Genomic DNA, 16,992 nt, shown 5'->3' on the forward strand with positions numbered 1-16,992 from the left:
AATGAAAGGGGTGGTAGATTAGTTGGATTAGGTCACTTAAAAATACAGTCGTAATCGGTTAGGAGGCACACCAGGATGTTTGCGGGAATGTTGAGAGTCGGGGAAAAAACAATAGCGACGTTGCGCAGGGTCATCTTGTTGAGTTCCTGGTGGGCGATGATTTTCGTTAGGAGGCCGCACAAAACGTAGAGAAGGTCGTAGTTTTCCTTGGGCAGCTGGACCATGAGGCGCTTGATGCACTCGATGCGCTCCTCGTCGCTGGTCATCTCCAGCGCAATTCTAAAGTCGTCATTCATGGAACGGGGTATCACAAGGTCGGCCAGTTCGCGAAGGTACAGCTTAAGCAGGCTCGTCACGGCATGCGGCTCGGCCTTGGCAGCCACTAAGTCCACGTCGAATTCATGATTGAACCGCTCCTTGAGTCGCCGGATGGCGCTAGACGACCCGCTCAGCCGGAAAACGCCTTCCTCGTAGATACACCCGCGAACTTCAAGGAATTCCACGCATCGGTACACAATGGCCGGCACAACGTGTTTGTCAAGTTCTTTTGCCGACAATTGTACGCCGGCGGATATGCTAGAACCAAATAGCAACGTACGTGATCCCGAGTCGTAGTCGCTGTCTGATGGTTCTTCCTCGTCGCGGCTCGAAGACTGGCTGTCCGTGGACTCTACTGAAGCCAGGTGGTCGCGGTTTTTGAAGAGCGAGAACTTCTTGCGCTCGGCCTCTTCGGGGATCGACCCAATGCTACTGTTCGAGTACTGGGACTTAATGCCCCACTTGGACTCGTCCTGGATGCGCGACCCTTCAAGGGGCCCGGAGATGGGTCGTGGCAGCTGCTTGGGCGGGGAATTCGGCTCCAAAACCGTGACTGAAGACATCACGTCTTCTGGGGACTTGGAGGGGTGGAGCTGCGGCTGGTCAAGAGAGTTCTTGTTCTTTAACCGCGGCTTTTGCATGTCGCAGTAGCTGGGTATCTCTGTGGCTTCTACTAGGGCGTCAATCCACCGCTCCCGCTCTTCGTCCGTTTCGGCGCACAATATGAACCGGTTGTACTGGTCTTTCTTCTTGAGCTCCATAATCAGCAGACCATGGCGGTACTCGTGCGCCTCCTCTTCGTCCTCGTTGCTCTCCTGACGGCCTATTTTCGCCTGGTACAGCGTAATTGCGCCGCTAAACGACCCGCCGGGACGATCGTAGTAGTTGAGGAAGGACCCTTCAATCTCGTAGTATTTACACTTCCATCCGCCAAAATTCCTGCCTCGGCGTACTAAATAACCGCTCATGGAAGCCTTGGAGTTGACATAGTGGTCTTCCTCGGCGTCAAACTCAACGTCCGACGAGATAAAGGCACATATGACTTCCAAGATTGACTGGGGCAGCTGCTGCGGCGACGAAAACAATACCGCAAAGTACTCGTTAAGCGCCGTCCGTCGCTGGTCAATCTTGACTGGAGAACTCGAGTTCATTACTTGCTTGTCGGGTAGCCTGGGTAAGCCAAACATGTGAGGGCGTACTGCGTTGTCAAGACCCACTAAAGCTCCGTAGTCCTTGCAAATGCACCACAGCTGCTCGCCACTAGCCAGATCGCGGCACGATAACGAATAGCCCAGTGTCTCGTGGCGCTTGGTGGTGTGCGGCTTGCAAAGGGTGCTCTGCACAGAGATGCGAACCGATGGAAGGTCGTTGGGCTGCACGTGGATTTTGATTTGCTTCTCAACCGTGTTTCGCTTAGCTCCAGGGGACACTTTGCTCGACCCGCTGAGCACAATTGACCGCGTAGCAGTCCGGTTGCTCAATTGTGACGCTGTGCGCGCGTCGCTTACCTGTGAGATGCTAGAAGTCGGCCGTGGCTCGTCGTGAAGCGTCGTCCCCAGTCTACGAGTATCCTCAGCCCGAAGTGGAGGCTGGTGGAACTGTGTTCGCTGCGACAATTGTTCCAAACTCCCGGATTTCTTACAATTTCATGTGTTAGCTGTGACTTCTCAGACCTGCGTATAACTTACCTCACTTCCTTGGTCTCTCTCTGGTATTTCCCTAGTTAGCTCTTCCCCTGATTCCTTCTCTGGGTGTTCCCTTATGGGAAGTTCCTTCATGGGAAGCTCCTTCAAAACGTCCTTCATGGGAAGTTCTGCTAACAGAGGAGGAGATTTCATAGGCGATTTGAGCGCGTTCGGCCGATCTTGACCTTCGAATTGGAGCGGAGGAGGCCGTCTACGGGCCTCTCTATCCAACTTTGCCGCCGGTAGCAGTTCCTCCTCCTCTATATTATTGGGTGGGGGCGGAGGAGTCTGTTTGATCCGGAGTCTCGCTAAATCAGAAGCGATCCCAGTGGCCCCCGCTGTCGCCAGGATCGAACTACTACTACTACTATGAAGGTCCAATGATGATGTCCGAGGCGGCGGAGGGGGGCTCTGAGCCTGCTGTGTCGCCGCCAGACCGTATCTCTGCAAAGTCGGCGAGGGAGACGGAGACCCGCCAAAGCCCGTAGGCCCCCCACCCACAGAGGAGGTCGAAAAGGAAGGCGATCCAGGAGACATCGAGGTAGTTGGCGAGATCGACCCGAGGTCCTTGCGGTAGTCAAAGATCATGGTCCGCTGCTTGCGGATGAGCTGCCACAGCTGCTTATTCTGCTGCTGCAGGCCGCTGATAAGACGCGTCTTTTCGTCCAGCTCGGCGGCCGCCTTGGTGTATTTGGCCAGCAGCTCATCATAACTGGGCCGGGGCACCTGAGGGTCCGCCATCGTCAAAATCTGCCCAGCAAATTGGTCTTTTCCTTCGCAGCGGTCGTTAGTACTTGATGGTGCGTCTGTCTCAATCGGGCGCCGCCAAAATTCGCTCTTGGGCCGGGACGTGGTGGGAGGAGGTGGGCTCCGCGACACAAAGGGGAAAGAAAGGGGGCGCTTCGAGCCGCTCAACGCCGCACGGTGATCCCCCCTGGCGCTAGCCCTGCTGTCCTCCATGGTCGAAAAAAATCGTTTGGAAAATATCAGTTGACTTCCCGGTGCAGGGGTACAGGTCAATTGGACGCGATGCTCGAGGGGTATGTCTCTGGAGAGAGAGAGATGGCGCATGCGGTACTTAACCTACGTCACCCCACCTACCATATGCTCGTTACGTTATTACTAGAGCACAGGTCTTAAGAGTTGGTTAATTTCCCGCAGCTTTGGGTAGCTTTCGGTAGCTTAGCGTAGCTTTAGGACGGTTGATAATAAAAAGAAGCCTTTCTTCTTTTTTGGCTATTTTTTTTTGGTTAAGCTTTGATTAACCGGATGGAAGAACGATGTATGCCAAACATTGTGTGCACAATTGAGGGAAAATTATTGCCCGGACTGGTTCATCATATCCAAGAATTGATCGCACGTCTTGACTAGTTCATTCTTCTCTTGGCGCTCCTTCTTGACTAGCTCTTGTAAGCGAGACACCTCGGCCTCAAGCCGTGAAACACGGCTCTGCCACCGCGCCTCGTACGCTTTTTTCAGCGCGGTTACCTTGACCTGGTGCTTGCGGCTGTACTGTTCATGTAAACGCGTCGACACTTTGGTTACCAGTTCAGACCGCTGCCGCAGGTTAGCTGACAATTGGCGTTCCGACTCTTCCAACGCCGTTCTTAGAGCACTAATCTCGCGGTCTCGGCCTGCCAACTGGGCGTGGTAAGAGGCAATTTCAGCCTGCTGTTTAGCCTCAAGGTTTGCCAGTTGTTCCTCGTACCTTAGTTCGCTATTTTGGTCATTGTTGAGCATGGGCTCGTCGTAGTACTCAGGCTCGAGAAGACTCAGTTGGCCATTGGCCGATGAATTGTACGCATCATAATCATCGCTGGCCGCTTCGTAACCAATTGGTTCCCGTTGTAGCTCTTCCTGGTCATTATCCCGGTAATTCTCCTGGTCATTATCCCGGTAATTCTCCTGATAATTCTCCTGGTCATTATCCCGGTAATTCTGGTCCTCAAGTTCTGGTTCCTCTATCTCCTGATTTGGCTCTGGCTCCTCATTTGACCCTGGATTTGGCTCTTGATATGGCTGAGGCTCCTGATAGATAAACTCTGCTGACGAGGCCCAGAACTCTGGAGGTAGCCGTTTGGGAGACCCCAACACTCTATACTCTCCTGACCGCCGTCGTTCAATCGACTCAGTAAGACTTTTACGCTTTTTCCTGCGCACAGCGCTGGGAGGAGGAATAAACGACTGGGCCCGTCTCTCCTCATTGACCCTCTTGGCTCCATTATTACGCTCGTAGAACGGATCATCACTTAAATCAATCAAATCGCCATCCATTTGGTTGTTCGATTGGCTACCTGGTTCAGCTCTTCTTACTGGAGATCCACTATCCTCCGTTCTGCTCCTCTCAGGGTACGACTTTACGGGTGTCTTGCCCAGATTGCGCATGATTGTATTCCTCGTCTCCTCTAGGTTATTTCCTCGCTTGGCCTGTGAAAAGTTGCGCCGGTCGCCCCGCACAGTGGATCCGTTAAGTTTCCTGACTCGCCTCGGAGTCTGCGTCGGCGTATCCCCCATCATAACTGTCGCTTCCAAAAGTGAAGGGTAGTGTCGTCCCAAGGAAAAAGTATGAAACGCGACAAATTGAAATTGAAAGCACGACGCGAAAATCGAAAACAAAAATTATTGAAATTATCGCCAATTACAAACTGTAAATAACATTCCAGAAATCGAAAACGCGTCTTATTCGCGATTTCAACATATTGGTATGTTGATTCTGACGACGGTCCAGCAGGCGACAGCAGTAGACTACTGCGTGTACGCAAACGTCCTCAGCCCCAAGGAGAAACACCTAGTGCTGGCCAAGGACTCCTCGCTGGAAGTCTACTCGTTGGAGCCCAGCCTCTCTAAGGTAGCCACGATCCCATTGCATGTCCAGATCACTTCGTTGACTGTCTTCCGCCCAGCATGGGACGTCCGCGCCGCCAAGGATAAGAACTCCATCACGGACTGGCTCTATGTGACTTGCTACTCGACTCTTCGAGGTGCTTCGTCTTTCGTGCTGACCTACGTGAATGAGCGTTTCCTCATGTTCCAGGACTGGAGCTCAGATGGGCTCTCGCAGTACGAAGTCACCAACCACCAGGTCGCAGTTGATCCTTCGGGCGAATTCCTCGCCGTACACTACTTTATGGGCTACGTTAAGTTGCTGAAAGTGAGGAAGACGGTTCAATCGGCGCTGGCGGTGGTTAAAGAAGCTCTGGAGCTGCAAGAACAGAAAATGGAGTCCATCTTCCATTCAGTGGAAGCCGTGAACCTCAGCTTCACGACTCTAATTGCTCTGGCGTTTGTACCGGGGTCGCACACTACTACCTTAGCAGTGGTGCACCAGGAACTCGACTATAATTTGCAATTGGAACTCTACGCTATTAATAACAAAACCAACGAGCCCAAGTCTTGCTCTGCGGATATAGAGCTGCCCGCAAGCACGTCTCTGTTAATTCCGATCGCCAAGCCGACTGGTGGAGTTCTTGCTGTGTCGCCGTCTTCCGCGACTTATGTTGCTCCCGTACCAAAAGAATTGCGGGTACTCAAAAAGAGCTATCCATTACACTGCGAGGAGTCAAGGTTCACCTGCTGGAGCTTTATTGACCACAGCAGAATCATCATTGGATCCGAGTCTGGTGGCATTTATTTATTAGTTTTGCATTTCGACTTATTCATGGAGGACGCCATTGATGCGCTGGAGCTGTTATCTTTCGGCCATGTATCTCCGTTTACAAGTATTGAGCACTTGAGTGGTGACTACTTCTTTGGTACAAGCCGCCTTGGAAATGCCACGCTTTTCAAGCTCAATTTAGAGGATTCTTCGGCTCAAATAGTCCAGGACCTCGATAATGTCGCCCCAATTACTGATATGTGCCTCAAGAAGGGCTGGGGCTCCACTAGGTCGCTCTTCGTTGGGTCGGGGACAATACAAAACGGAGTAATGAAGCGCATCAACTTTGGCTACGTGCCAACCCCTGGCCTAGAGATTGACTACGGAGAATCCGTGGTTGATCTTTGGAATTTGCCAGGCACCTCCGACTTTTTCGTTACTACTGCAGAAAGCTCCAACATATTGACTCTTTCTACTAGTGAAGGCGAAGTGCGGAATGAGAAATATCTATGGTTTGATCCGTCTTTACCTACCATAGCTGTTGATGTGCTTATCGACCGAGGGATACAAGTTACGTCACACCAAGTAAGAGGGGGGGGAATGGATTTAGTTTCCTCTTGGACAACACAGTCCAAAATCAGCGCCGCATCGTCGATGGGAAGTATGCTTTTTCTCGTCTGTGGTTACAAGAATTTGGTCGTTCTTGATGATGACCTGACCGAAGTACCTTCGATGGCACGATCCTACGACAGCGAGATATCGACCCTAAAGGCGACAAACTTTGGTGATTGCATTATTGCTCTCTGGAGTGGCCAGGTAATCGTCGAACATCCGCACGGAACAAGAAGCGATAGAGTCTCTACCACAATTGTGGGTCCCATTCGCAGGATCTTCTCCCTTGGTCAGCTATTAGTCTTGTGCTCTGCAACCGGGGATGTTGAAATTCTCGAAGCAAAAGGCAGAGGGGAGTACACATCAATCATACTGTTCTCTCTCGGAACGGACGAAGTGATTGGGGAAGAGTGTTGTGATGGCATCGTACTGTCTTGCGAACGGACCGTGCTAATCGACAAGGACGCGAACGTCAGGTTGCTGACCTTGGACAAATGTGACGCGATTTCAGGCTCCGAAGATTGCATCGTTACGGCGCATAACAACATTTTGAAAACATATTCCCTTCCAGACAAAATGGGGACCGCAATTGAATGCTTGAAAATTAATGAGATGGTGGTAAAGATCGAGCCCTTTAATATTATCCCTGGTACTATTATTTTTACCACATTTGCTGAAAGTGGCCCATCAAAAGCTAGCAAAGTCCGTCTTGCCAAGTCAGATACCACAGAAATTCTAGCCGAATACGCGCTGCAAAAGAACGAGATTGCCCAAGCGATTAGCACTATCGAAACTGATGCCGAGGGATTCAACGGATTTGTGGTCGGCACAGCAATTGAAAATGGTTCTGATAGCCCATCGGGTCGTCTGCTTCTTTTCACTGTCAACCAGGATGATGATTACGAGTTGGTAGTCGAGAGCACATTGAGTCTTCCCGGTTGTGTCATGGACATCACTTTCTCTTTCCCATCATTTTCAATACCTATGACACAATTTTTGGTGTCCATCCATGGATCAGAATCCAGCCAGGTAAGTTATTATAATTCTTTTTTTGTGGATCCACTAACATTAGCTAAGGTCCGGTCTGTTCAGCTCAAATGGGAAGCGGATGCATATGTAATGCGTTTGCTTGATCTGGAACACGAATTTGAGAGCCCCAGCGTTTCTGTTGCCATGGAAAGCGAGAATAATACTGTGGTTATTGGAGATCTGCTAAGTGGCATGTCCATAGCGACATTCAATCCGTCCACGAGTCTAAAACCGCTGTCTGGGTCACTTGAATATCCATGGTTAAACAGGCCTCAGAAGGTCCTTTCAGTTGGTCTCAATGGCACTCTGGCGGCATCGTGTTCCGCGGATGGCCTGTTAATGACCACCGACATTGTTACTAAAATGTCGAGCTATATTCACCTGCATTCTCAGGTAAACAAATTCGTGGCAATTGATTCGCCGCGTACAGTAGGCGAAATCAAACCATTGTTTCTAATGGGCACTGTCAATGGAGGTATCTATTTACTCTGCGACCTTATCAGTGAAGAACTCGTTCGTGAGCTCGACGACACCTATGGACCGCTGATACTTAGCAAAGAGAAGCGCTCCGAGCATAGCCTGGCTAAGAAATTCGGATATATAGTTGATTGGTTTAACGAGTTCAGGTATCCGAGTGCTGAAGAAAGAGAAGACAGGCTGGAGAAAATCATTGATTTAGAAGCACTCAAAGATTTTGGCTTCGAAGATCTTGAATCGATAAAGGCAGCAGACAGGGTCAAGGCTTCCGAGTTTTATGAAGTTACGTAACATCGTGTATATATGATAAATATTCCTAGTCTTAGCAGATATACTACATGGTACCTATTGTACCTATTGTACCTATTTTTGTGTTTTGCCCGCCCCAATCACATCTATTTACCAAATAAGCGAGATCTCCAGGCCCACATTGTCGCGATCTGAGCACGATGCCCAAATATGTTCTCAGTCCAGCCGCACAGTTGTTTTTCCGTTTTCGGGTACGTACCGGTACCTGCTTAACACCGTGACCCCACGCTGGTAAAGCAATACTACACATATCCTTGTCAGAGACACCTAATTCTGCTTTGGTTTCAAGGGCCCTTGGTTCTCGTTTGATGAAATTCCTTAACGGGAGACTCTTCGTTTGTTCACTTACTTTACGATGGGAAAAGTAAAACACGCATATCCTATGTCCGATCGTAAAGCATGCATTCCTCACATATTTTGTCATTATGATGTATTTATATAGCGAATATTATTATTAAAATATAGAAGGGTACTGTATCGCGCATGGGCTGCCGTAAGTACTTAGTGTAGGGTAGGGTTTGCGTCTGCAAGTAAGTCTAGAAGCGGGCTGGCCCTTTTCCAGCCAAACGTTGATCACGCATTCTCCCTCAATCCAATCGAATGGAACGACTAATTGCTTTGTGTATTGGATGGTAAACATTATAAATAAAGCAATATCCTTTAGCTGACGTATTATTCGATATTTGATAGCAGCGTGATGTTTGCGTATTCTGTGGGCCACGGCGAATTTGGCCATAGTAGCCGAAAACAGGACATGTCGCCATTGTTCGGGCGCGATACGCTTGACCCATGGGCGACTCCATCAACAGACAGTGTTGTCACTCTCGGATCGGTATACTCCACAAGCACTTCTACATACGATTTAAAGGACATTCCAACATCCTCTAGTCTATCAACTGGACAATATCCGAGGCAACAAACCGGCTTCAAGGCAAGCAATCCGTTCTCAGATACGAAGCAGATTGCTTTTAATCCAGAAAAGTTCGAAGAAGACTTTGTGTTTGGGGAGAGCAACTCCACGTTGGATCTGACGCTTTCGTTCCCAGGAGAAAACGACAAAAGGGCTCGAGGCGCAGAGAGTTTAGGATACACAAGAGGAAAATACGCAAAGCTAGAAGCAGATAGAGCTTCGGTAAAGTCAAGGGCCAAAGGAATCACGAGAAGCATGTCCAGAAGATTATCACTTGGTGCCGTCATGCATAGACTCAGGTCTACCAAATCGGTGAAAAAACTGGACTACCTTCGAAGGAACGAATCGGAGTCCATTGTGCCCATTATTGAGTAAATGTTTGTTAAAAGAAACCCTCGATTTGTACCATAAGTCAATTAATGAATAACGATGCATCTTTTTATCTTACCCGGTAACTAACGGCAAACCAAGACAAATTTAGTCGCCAGCTTTCCATAAGATCATGCGTTTTTATGTTTAATTGTTTATTATTATTGTGTAGAGGGCAAATATCTTGATATACTGTGTATTTCTTGAAGTTAATGACTGTACGTTGTTTACGCGAAGTTGACGAAATCGCTCGGGAAGGATCACGGTATCATGGTATACCGGTACTCTGTACCCCATATGCTGGCCCTACTCTCCCCGGCCCTCTCGTATCCAAGGGGCTTGTAACTGAATGATCGTATCTATATTTCTAGTCTGTTGTAACTGTGTTACCAAGGAGGCTTATATACCACGTTGTAAATCAATATATTTGTTCGCTCATCCTGGTAATCCACAGAATTAAGAGACGCCTCTGCATACAGAAAATATCCGGTACAACGTCTTCAATGTAGCTGGAAGAATAGATAATTTGGACACTCTTTTCTGACGCAATGGTGAAAGCTAAAACAAATATGGGACAGGCAGAGGCAGCATGGGTTAACTATTCCCGGGAGAATTCGAAGCACTCGAAGTTGTCGTACTCATCCTGTTGCAGCTACGAGTGCCAGCGCGAGAAGTACTTCTTGCCAGTCCTCAGCTTTCCGAGTATTCATTCATTCCGAGTCATCCTACCCAGCTCAACACGAAGGAGGGGGTGAAAATCTTGGGACTCTATACCGCAACTTTCTCATTAGATGGATTCCCACATCTGGGCGACTGGGGGCTATCAACTGGGCAAAATCCTAGGCAACAAGCCAGCTTCAAGGCAAGCAATCCCTTCTCAGATACGAAGCAGATTGCTTTTAATCCTGAGAAGTTCGAAGAAGATTTTGTGTTTGGGGAGAGCAACTCCACGTTGGATCACCGTTAATTTGCAAGAGCAGCATTACCAATGGCGTTCCACATGTTCCGCATGCTCTTGCTCTGGAAGAAAAGGTTTTTCTTCGTGTCATTAGCGCCTTGGCGCTGAGTAAATCGACCCTATCGGCTATTTTCATTGATTTCTTATGATATGTTGGAGCCTCTGCTTAGCGGGCAATATGTGAAGTACTAAGTACTGTATAATGCCTAGCTTGGTGACAGAGCAACAACGGGCTAAAAATGCAGTTTTTTTTATCTTATCAAACAGTTCATTCATTCTGCTGTTGAATTTGGTATTGGTCTATCTTGGCAAACGCACTGGTAAAGACTTCGGATTATCAATTCATGCCTTAATAAGAGAACTGGATGCCGATATCAGGCATAATGACAGAATAGAAGGATTTTAATTCCTTGCCAGATCTTAGTCTTTGGACGCTGTTCAATACAAAGGAGAGTCTGATGGCCCCATCAACCAAAAGTTTTTGATTTTCATTGATTTGCTATAATATGTTGAAATGTCTGCTTAGCGGACAAATATGTTGATGTACTATGTACTATATAAGCCTGACTTGGTGACACAGTCGCAACGGGCTCGAAATACAGACGATTCATATTCGAGTCTGATGGCGGTGGCTGATTTTTGGGGCTCCATACCGCGCCTTTCTCACAATTGGGTGGTGTCACAGGCCTTTTCCCCGGTATTCTGCGGACGCGGTGTCATCTAAGATGTACTATATAAGCCTAACTTAGTGACATAGTCGCAACGGGCTCGAAAGCAGACGATTCATTCATTCATATCCCTACCAAGCACCGGTGGAGACACCGTGCCGAGTTCAGTGGGGACAAAATTCATATCAAAGACATCTTGGGATAAAAACACGCGATTCGGATTTGTGGAGCTCAGCCACTGCTTTGAGCCCATCCTTCATATTGAGAAGGCTCATTGCTAATACATGCAATTGTTTTCAAAACACCGCCCTGAAACGACTTTTCTAGTTCTCTCTGCCACACACTACGTCAATAGCCAAAGTTTTACATATATATTTAACATAATATTGGCATAGAAAGCTTTGTTATGCTTCAAATCGCAAATTTCTAAGAAAATAACGCCTCACTCTATGCGGCTCAAAACGATTTTTTTGGGGTTTAAAGATGTCTTGAAAAGTCACCGCTCAGTTGATTGCGCGCTAATAGTTTAGTGGTTAGAATTCATGCCTTCCAAGCATGAGACAGGGGTTCGATTCCCCTTTAGCGCATAACAAATCAGCAAGAATTAACAATTAAGTTAATTTTTGTTTCGAAATTTTTACGGAAAAAGAAATTATACAAAAATAAATAATATGCCTGTATACATGCACGAGGCTGCATGCATGCCTATAGTTATAACCACGGCCGCTGGTATTGCATACAGCAGCTCGTATGGGAGTTTTAGGTGCTCTTTAGCTGTGTATATATACGTATTGTAACTGTTAACTAGTGCACATGGAATATTCAGATCTCTATAGATATTACGCGTATACATGAGCCTAACTCGGTAACACAGTTGCAACGGGCTAAAAATACGGTTGCAGACAATCCACTCATTCAGTTGCCAAATAGATGGGTCATAACTTCTTATATAGAATCTCTAGATCCCTGTACACGTAGCAGTTTATATCCCAAAGATATAGCACCACTTACTGTTGGCCTGAATTAACAGACGATAATTATACATTATAAGAATCCAATGAGCCCAACAACCTGATCAATATATATAAGTTCCACTTACGCAACTGTTATTCTTCCCCTGCGGCATTTCAAAGATATGTATTCATGAGCATAACAGCTGCGTATTAACGGTACCAGATATTGTATAAAGTATTAGCTCAACTCTATAGAAGCATCTGGCAAAACCGCGGTAGAATAAGAAATTCTGTAATAGGGCAAGTTACGCTAACTCCGCGGAAGAGAACCAATGTAAGTCACTTATCGATCAGATAATGCTGGAACCGGTTATAAAGCTCATCTCCAGCCAATACAATAGACGGGTGAAAAAAAAAAGATAGGACGTGGAAACATTAAATTATTAGATACCGGTATAAACAGGGGGCAGGTATATCAAAAAAAAATCTATAGCATTCGTCGAATAGCGTCCTCTTTGAACTTCTGAACATCATCGAGGTTGTCCCACCACTTGAAGAGGTAAGACTCGCAAATGAGCTTGAACCAAGGCGTGAAGGTCAGAGATTCGTCCTTGAACATCTCCTTCAATTCGTCAGCAGATACATATCGAGTGTCCTTGACCTCGTTCGGGTTGACATTTAGAACTGGGTCGGACTTGATAAACAAAATGTAGTCGATCTCGTGCTCGCCCCAAGGACCGTCGCTTGGAGCCACATAGTGTATTCTGGTCAAGAAGTTAAACTTCTCAATAGGCAGGTACTCTTTGGTGATGCCAAGCTCCTGGTCGAGCTTTCGCTGGGCGGCATTCTTGGCGCCTGCAATAGAAGTGGGGAGGTCGCTGCCCAGCTCCGAAGGAATAGCCAGAGGGTGAGAGCAGCAGGTGTTGGTCCACATGCCTGCGAAAGTGATCTTCTCGTCCGCGCGCTGCTGGAGGAGCAGCTTGTTCTCACTGTTGAACAGGAAAACCGAGAAGGCTCGATGCAAGAGTCCCTTATGGATGTTGGACATGATGTGGCACGTCTTCTTGGACGCAGAGCCGACGGGCTTATCATCCCAGTCGAGCACTATGCAGACCTCCTCCATGAGCTTGATTTGCTCCTCGTCCTTGCCCTCAAAGAGCTTATCTTCGGCCGAAATCTTGGTGGTGACAGCGGCCCCCAGGGGTGCAACGTCAGGGAACTGCTGGAGGATCTCTTCCTCGCTCAGTTGCGCGACGGTAGCGGTCTCGATCTCGGTCGCAGTCATAGGTAACGTTTCAGAGTCCTTAGTGAAATAAAAATATGAAAAAAAGCGGGCTCAAAATCGCTTTTAACAACTTATAGGGTGGTGGTGGTGTACAGGGGAAGGAAGAGGGGGGGCTCGGACATAAGTATTTTTTAAGTGATCTGCAAAAGGTCTCCGATCACGATCCCGGCGAGATATACCGTAGAACTAATGCCCATATTAGGCACAACCGTATCATATGGACTGATTAGAAGCGGGGAAGTGAAGAAATCTGGCAAGGATATGCAAAATTATGATGATATATTTTGATAGCTGCATAATATTTGTCGATTTTGTGTTTGCTAGTTCAAGTTATGATGGCCGTTATTTCTTACCCCCGCCTGGCCGTTAACTCGGTTGTCGCCGCTTCGCTCTTGGCGGTATTCAGCCGTGCGCCGTGCGCTGGCTAATTTTTCGTGCAAACCTCCCAACGCGCGGAAAACAACCTCAAAAGCTGAAACATTCATCTCGTGTCGCTACTTGGGTTATGCATACTGTGAATTGTACCCAGATACGGTACTCTTAGGATTCATTGGAAAGAACTTCAATCAATGAATTTTTGGAGCTTTTTTCGCCCAATCTACGTTTCCTAAAACCACTATAGTCCAAATAAAATATGTATGATTTGCTTTAATACGTAAGATGCATCTGCTGGTACTTAGCATGCTACAGACGCTGTACAGGCATCTGTAATATATAACCAATTACTGGTACAGCAATTGGTCGAACACTAGTGCAGATATACATAATTTCAGGTCGAGCAACTCTACATTATAAATGCCACGCCATTAGGCCTCTGTGTAATGCTTAAATCTGCTAACCGTGGGGTGTCCGCTACGCGGGTAGCTGCATGAGCCGCATTGGAGCCCAATGACCCAGAACCACTCCAGAACCTTGGTAACGGGGGGTTCGGGAGCTCGAGGGCTGGCCCTCGAATACACTCCATTAATACGCAGTACCTACCTAGTATAACTAGGGGGTAGGGCCAGTGCCAATTATAGTGGAAAAACCCCCTGAGTAATGAGCCAGCCGCACGTGTATCTCCCAACGCGCAAAACACAACGCCAAAAACCCAACCGTCAAATAATAAGCCACCGTGGAGGAACCCGGCGAAGTCACAAACCCCAGGGCCATCAAATAGCGCAATATAACCAACCGAGAGTGTCCTGCTGCTAGTTCTATTTGTGTCTGAACACGCCTCTAGCAGTCTGAAATTGGTTTGGGGGTTTTAATTTTTGTTTTTAAGTGTCGAAACAGCCACAAAAGATATCATGACCTCGTTGAAATCATTCATCAAAGCGGTGAGGGCAGCCAAGACCATTGCCGACGAAAGAGCGGTCATCCAGAAAGAGTCTGCGGCGATCCGAACGTCGTTCAGAGAGAATTACACAAATCATTTCATCCGGCGGCAAAATGTGGCCAAACTGCTCTATCTGTTCACTCTCGGAGAGAGAACACACTTCGGCCAGGTCGAGTGCCTCAAGCTCCTTGCAACGTCGAAATTCACAGACAAGCGACTGGGGTACCTCGGCACTATGTTGCTGTTGGACGAGAGCCAGGAAGTGCTCACTCTGGTGACTAATTCGCTGGCGAATGACCTGAGCCACCCAAATCAGTACGTCGTAGCGCTGGCTTTGTGCACTCTGGCCAACATTGCTTCGACTGAGATGGCGCGAGACCTGTTTGGTGACATTGAGAAGATCATTTCGTCATCGAACCCGTACCTGAAAAAGAAGGCCGCGTTGTGTGCTATGAGGATCATCACAAGGGTGCCAGACCTCGAGGAGGTCTTCGTAGATAAGGCCAAGGCTCTCATGACCGACAAAAACCATGGTGTTTTGTTGTGCGGGTGCGCTTTGGTTCAGAGCCTGTGCGAGGAAAACCCGGATCTTGTGCCTGAATTCAAGCCGCTGCTTCCGACGCTGCTAAACCACCTCAAAAATCTGTCTACTTCGGGATACGCGCCAGAGCATGACGTGACGGGCATTAGCGACCCATTCCTGCAGGTGCGGTTGCTACGGCTCTTGCGCATCTTTGGAGAGGGCGATGTCCAGACCTCGGAGCAGCTCAGCGACATTCTCGCCCAGATTGCATCGAACACCGACTCTTCGAAGAATGTCGGTAACGCCGTACTTTACGAGGCTGTGAGGACCATCTTTGGCATTGAAGCCGACTCTGGTCTCCGTGTCCTTGGCGTGAACTTGCTTGGTAAGTTCCTGTCCAAGGACAATAACACAAAGTACGTGGCGCTCAACACGCTGCTCAATGTCATTGAAATTGAGCCCACGGCTGTCCAGCGGCACCGAGCAACCATCATTGACTGTCTCAAAGACGCGGATATCTCCATCCGGCGACGAGCCCTCGAGCTGTCGTTTGCGCTCATTAACAGCAGCAACATCCGTGTCCTTGTGCGAGAACTGCTAACTTTCCTCGAGACCGCTGATGCTGAGTTCCGGACTAACCTGGTATCCCAGATTGCGGTCTCAGCAGAAAAGTATGCGCCCAACACGCGGTGGCACATTGATACTATCTTGCGAGCACTCAAGGTGGCCGGAGACCACGCCAAGGAGAATGTTCTGTCGGCCTTCATCACTCTTGTAATCACTTCCGAGGACCTTCATCTCTACACGGTTCAGAAGCTCTACGCGGCTCTGCGAAAGGATATGTCCCAGCAGGGCCTGGTTCTCGTAGGCGTGTGGCTCATTGGCGAGTATGCCAATGTTCTGCTCAAGGGAGGCTCCTTTGAGGACGAAGGTGGTGTTCAAAATGCTGCTGAGTCGGACATTGTGTCTCTTCTGGAGACAATTCTCGACAGTACCTCTTCTGAAGTGGTCAGGGAGTACGTAGTGACTGCGCTGATGAAGCTGACGACGCGAATCAGCTCGACTAGCGAGGTGGAACGCATCAAGAAGATTCTTGAGAGCAACAATAAATCGCTCGATTTGGAGGTTCAGCAGCGAATTGCCGAGTACTGCAAGCTGTTCAACCACGACTCGGTGCGACGAGGCGTTTTGGAGAAGATGCCACCGCCAGAGGTTCGAGAGGATCTCGGTGCCAAATATGAGGCGGAGAAGCACAAGAAGAAGCACCACCACCCAGCCCGAAGGACAGCTAATGGCTCGGCTGGTGCGGCAGCCCCAAACAGTGTCGATCTACTTCTAGATTTCGCTGGGGAGGAGGAAGGTAACGGTGGCAACTTGGCTCCTGCTCCAGCTGCTAACAACGCTGATCTTCTATCAGACATCTTTGGCACGTCGACGCCTTCGCCACCTGTGCAGTCGCCACAGCCGCAAAAGTCCAACGCTAGCCAGATTCTCGATCTCTTCGACTCAGTACCGGCCACTAACAGTACTCCGAAACCGGTTACTCCAGCCGCTTCGACTCCTCCAATTGGTTCTGCTGATTTGCTGGGCGGTTTCCAGTCGACGCCGTCCCCTACTAGTGGCATTGAAGCATACAGCAAGAATTCGCTTACTCTGAGCCTCGTTCCGCAACCCAAGATATCTCCCGGTGTAGCTGCCATTTCAGCCCAGTTTGTCAATTCGGGAAGCTCTACAATTACTGATCTTGTGCTTCAAGTTGCGGTACCGAAGAGCCAGAAGCTGCAGTTACAGGGCCTTTCGAGTACTACTTTGGGTCCTGACGCGACTGCGACACAGAATATGAGGGTGTCTGGTCCAGAGAATGCAAACGTCAAGCTCCGACTGCGAATCGCCTACAAGATTGACGGCCAGGAGGTCAAGGAACAGATTGACTTTAACAAATTCCCAGCTAATATGTTGTAAACTCGTTTATTGGCTTATAGA

At 48.5% G+C, this 16,992-nt stretch overlaps 6 protein-coding genes and 1 non-coding gene across 7 annotated transcripts; 4 read left to right on the plus strand and 3 right to left on the minus strand.

The window, feature by feature from the left end:
* Positions 1–32: 32 nt before the first annotated feature.
* BEM3 (GTPase-activating protein BEM3) lies at positions 33–2,744 on the minus strand (the record flags this gene model as incomplete). The annotated part of the gene is made up of 2 exons (XM_076681768.1): positions 33–1,955; positions 2,007–2,744. 2 exons carry the CDS (start codon positions 2,742–2,744, stop codon positions 33–35), a joined length of 2,661 nt encoding a protein of 886 aa, XP_076543725.1.
* A 576-nt stretch (positions 2,745–3,320) lies between these two features.
* Positions 3,321–4,277, minus strand: SLK19 (Slk19p; the record flags this gene model as incomplete). The annotated part of the gene is made up of 1 exon (XM_076681769.1): positions 3,321–4,277. The coding sequence occupies one exon, from the start codon at positions 4,275–4,277 to the stop codon at positions 3,321–3,323; it is 957 nt and encodes a 318-aa protein (XP_076543726.1).
* A 430-nt stretch (positions 4,278–4,707) lies between these two features.
* Positions 4,708–8,007, plus strand: TRVA0_001S02388 (mono-functional DNA-alkylating methyl methanesulfonate N-terminal domain-containing protein; the record flags this gene model as incomplete). Its single annotated transcript, XM_076681770.1, has 2 exons — positions 4,708–7,239; positions 7,288–8,007. The coding sequence occupies 2 exons, from the start codon at positions 4,708–4,710 to the stop codon at positions 8,005–8,007; spliced, it is 3,252 nt and encodes a 1,083-aa protein (XP_076543727.1).
* Positions 8,008–8,722: 715 nt separating this feature from the next.
* On the plus strand, positions 8,723–9,310 carry TRVA0_001S02410 (uncharacterized protein; the record flags this gene model as incomplete). Its single annotated transcript, XM_076681771.1, has 1 exon — positions 8,723–9,310. One exon carries the CDS (start codon positions 8,723–8,725, stop codon positions 9,308–9,310), a length of 588 nt encoding a protein of 195 aa, XP_076543728.1.
* Positions 9,311–11,445: 2,135 nt separating this feature from the next.
* tRNA-Gly(TCC) lies at positions 11,446–11,517 on the plus strand. The gene has a single exon. It is a non-coding gene; the product is annotated as a tRNA-Gly (tRNA).
* An 853-nt stretch (positions 11,518–12,370) lies between these two features.
* Positions 12,371–13,168, minus strand: IDI1 (isopentenyl-diphosphate delta-isomerase IDI1; the record flags this gene model as incomplete). Its single annotated transcript, XM_076681772.1, has 1 exon — positions 12,371–13,168. One exon carries the CDS (start codon positions 13,166–13,168, stop codon positions 12,371–12,373), a length of 798 nt encoding a protein of 265 aa, XP_076543729.1.
* Positions 13,169–14,457: 1,289 nt separating this feature from the next.
* APL4 (AP-1 complex subunit gamma) lies at positions 14,458–16,971 on the plus strand (the record flags this gene model as incomplete). The annotated part of the gene is made up of 1 exon (XM_076681773.1): positions 14,458–16,971. One exon carries the CDS (start codon positions 14,458–14,460, stop codon positions 16,969–16,971), a length of 2,514 nt encoding a protein of 837 aa, XP_076543730.1.
* Between the last annotated feature and the right edge of the window lie 21 nt (positions 16,972–16,992).

Source organism: Trichomonascus vanleenenianus, assembly GCF_965637985.1.
Source record: "Trichomonascus vanleenenianus strain CLIB 3782 genome assembly, contig: TRVA0_001S, whole genome shotgun sequence".
In the NCBI taxonomy this organism is placed as follows: domain Eukaryota; kingdom Fungi; phylum Ascomycota; class Dipodascomycetes; order Dipodascales; family Trichomonascaceae; genus Blastobotrys; species Blastobotrys vanleenenianus.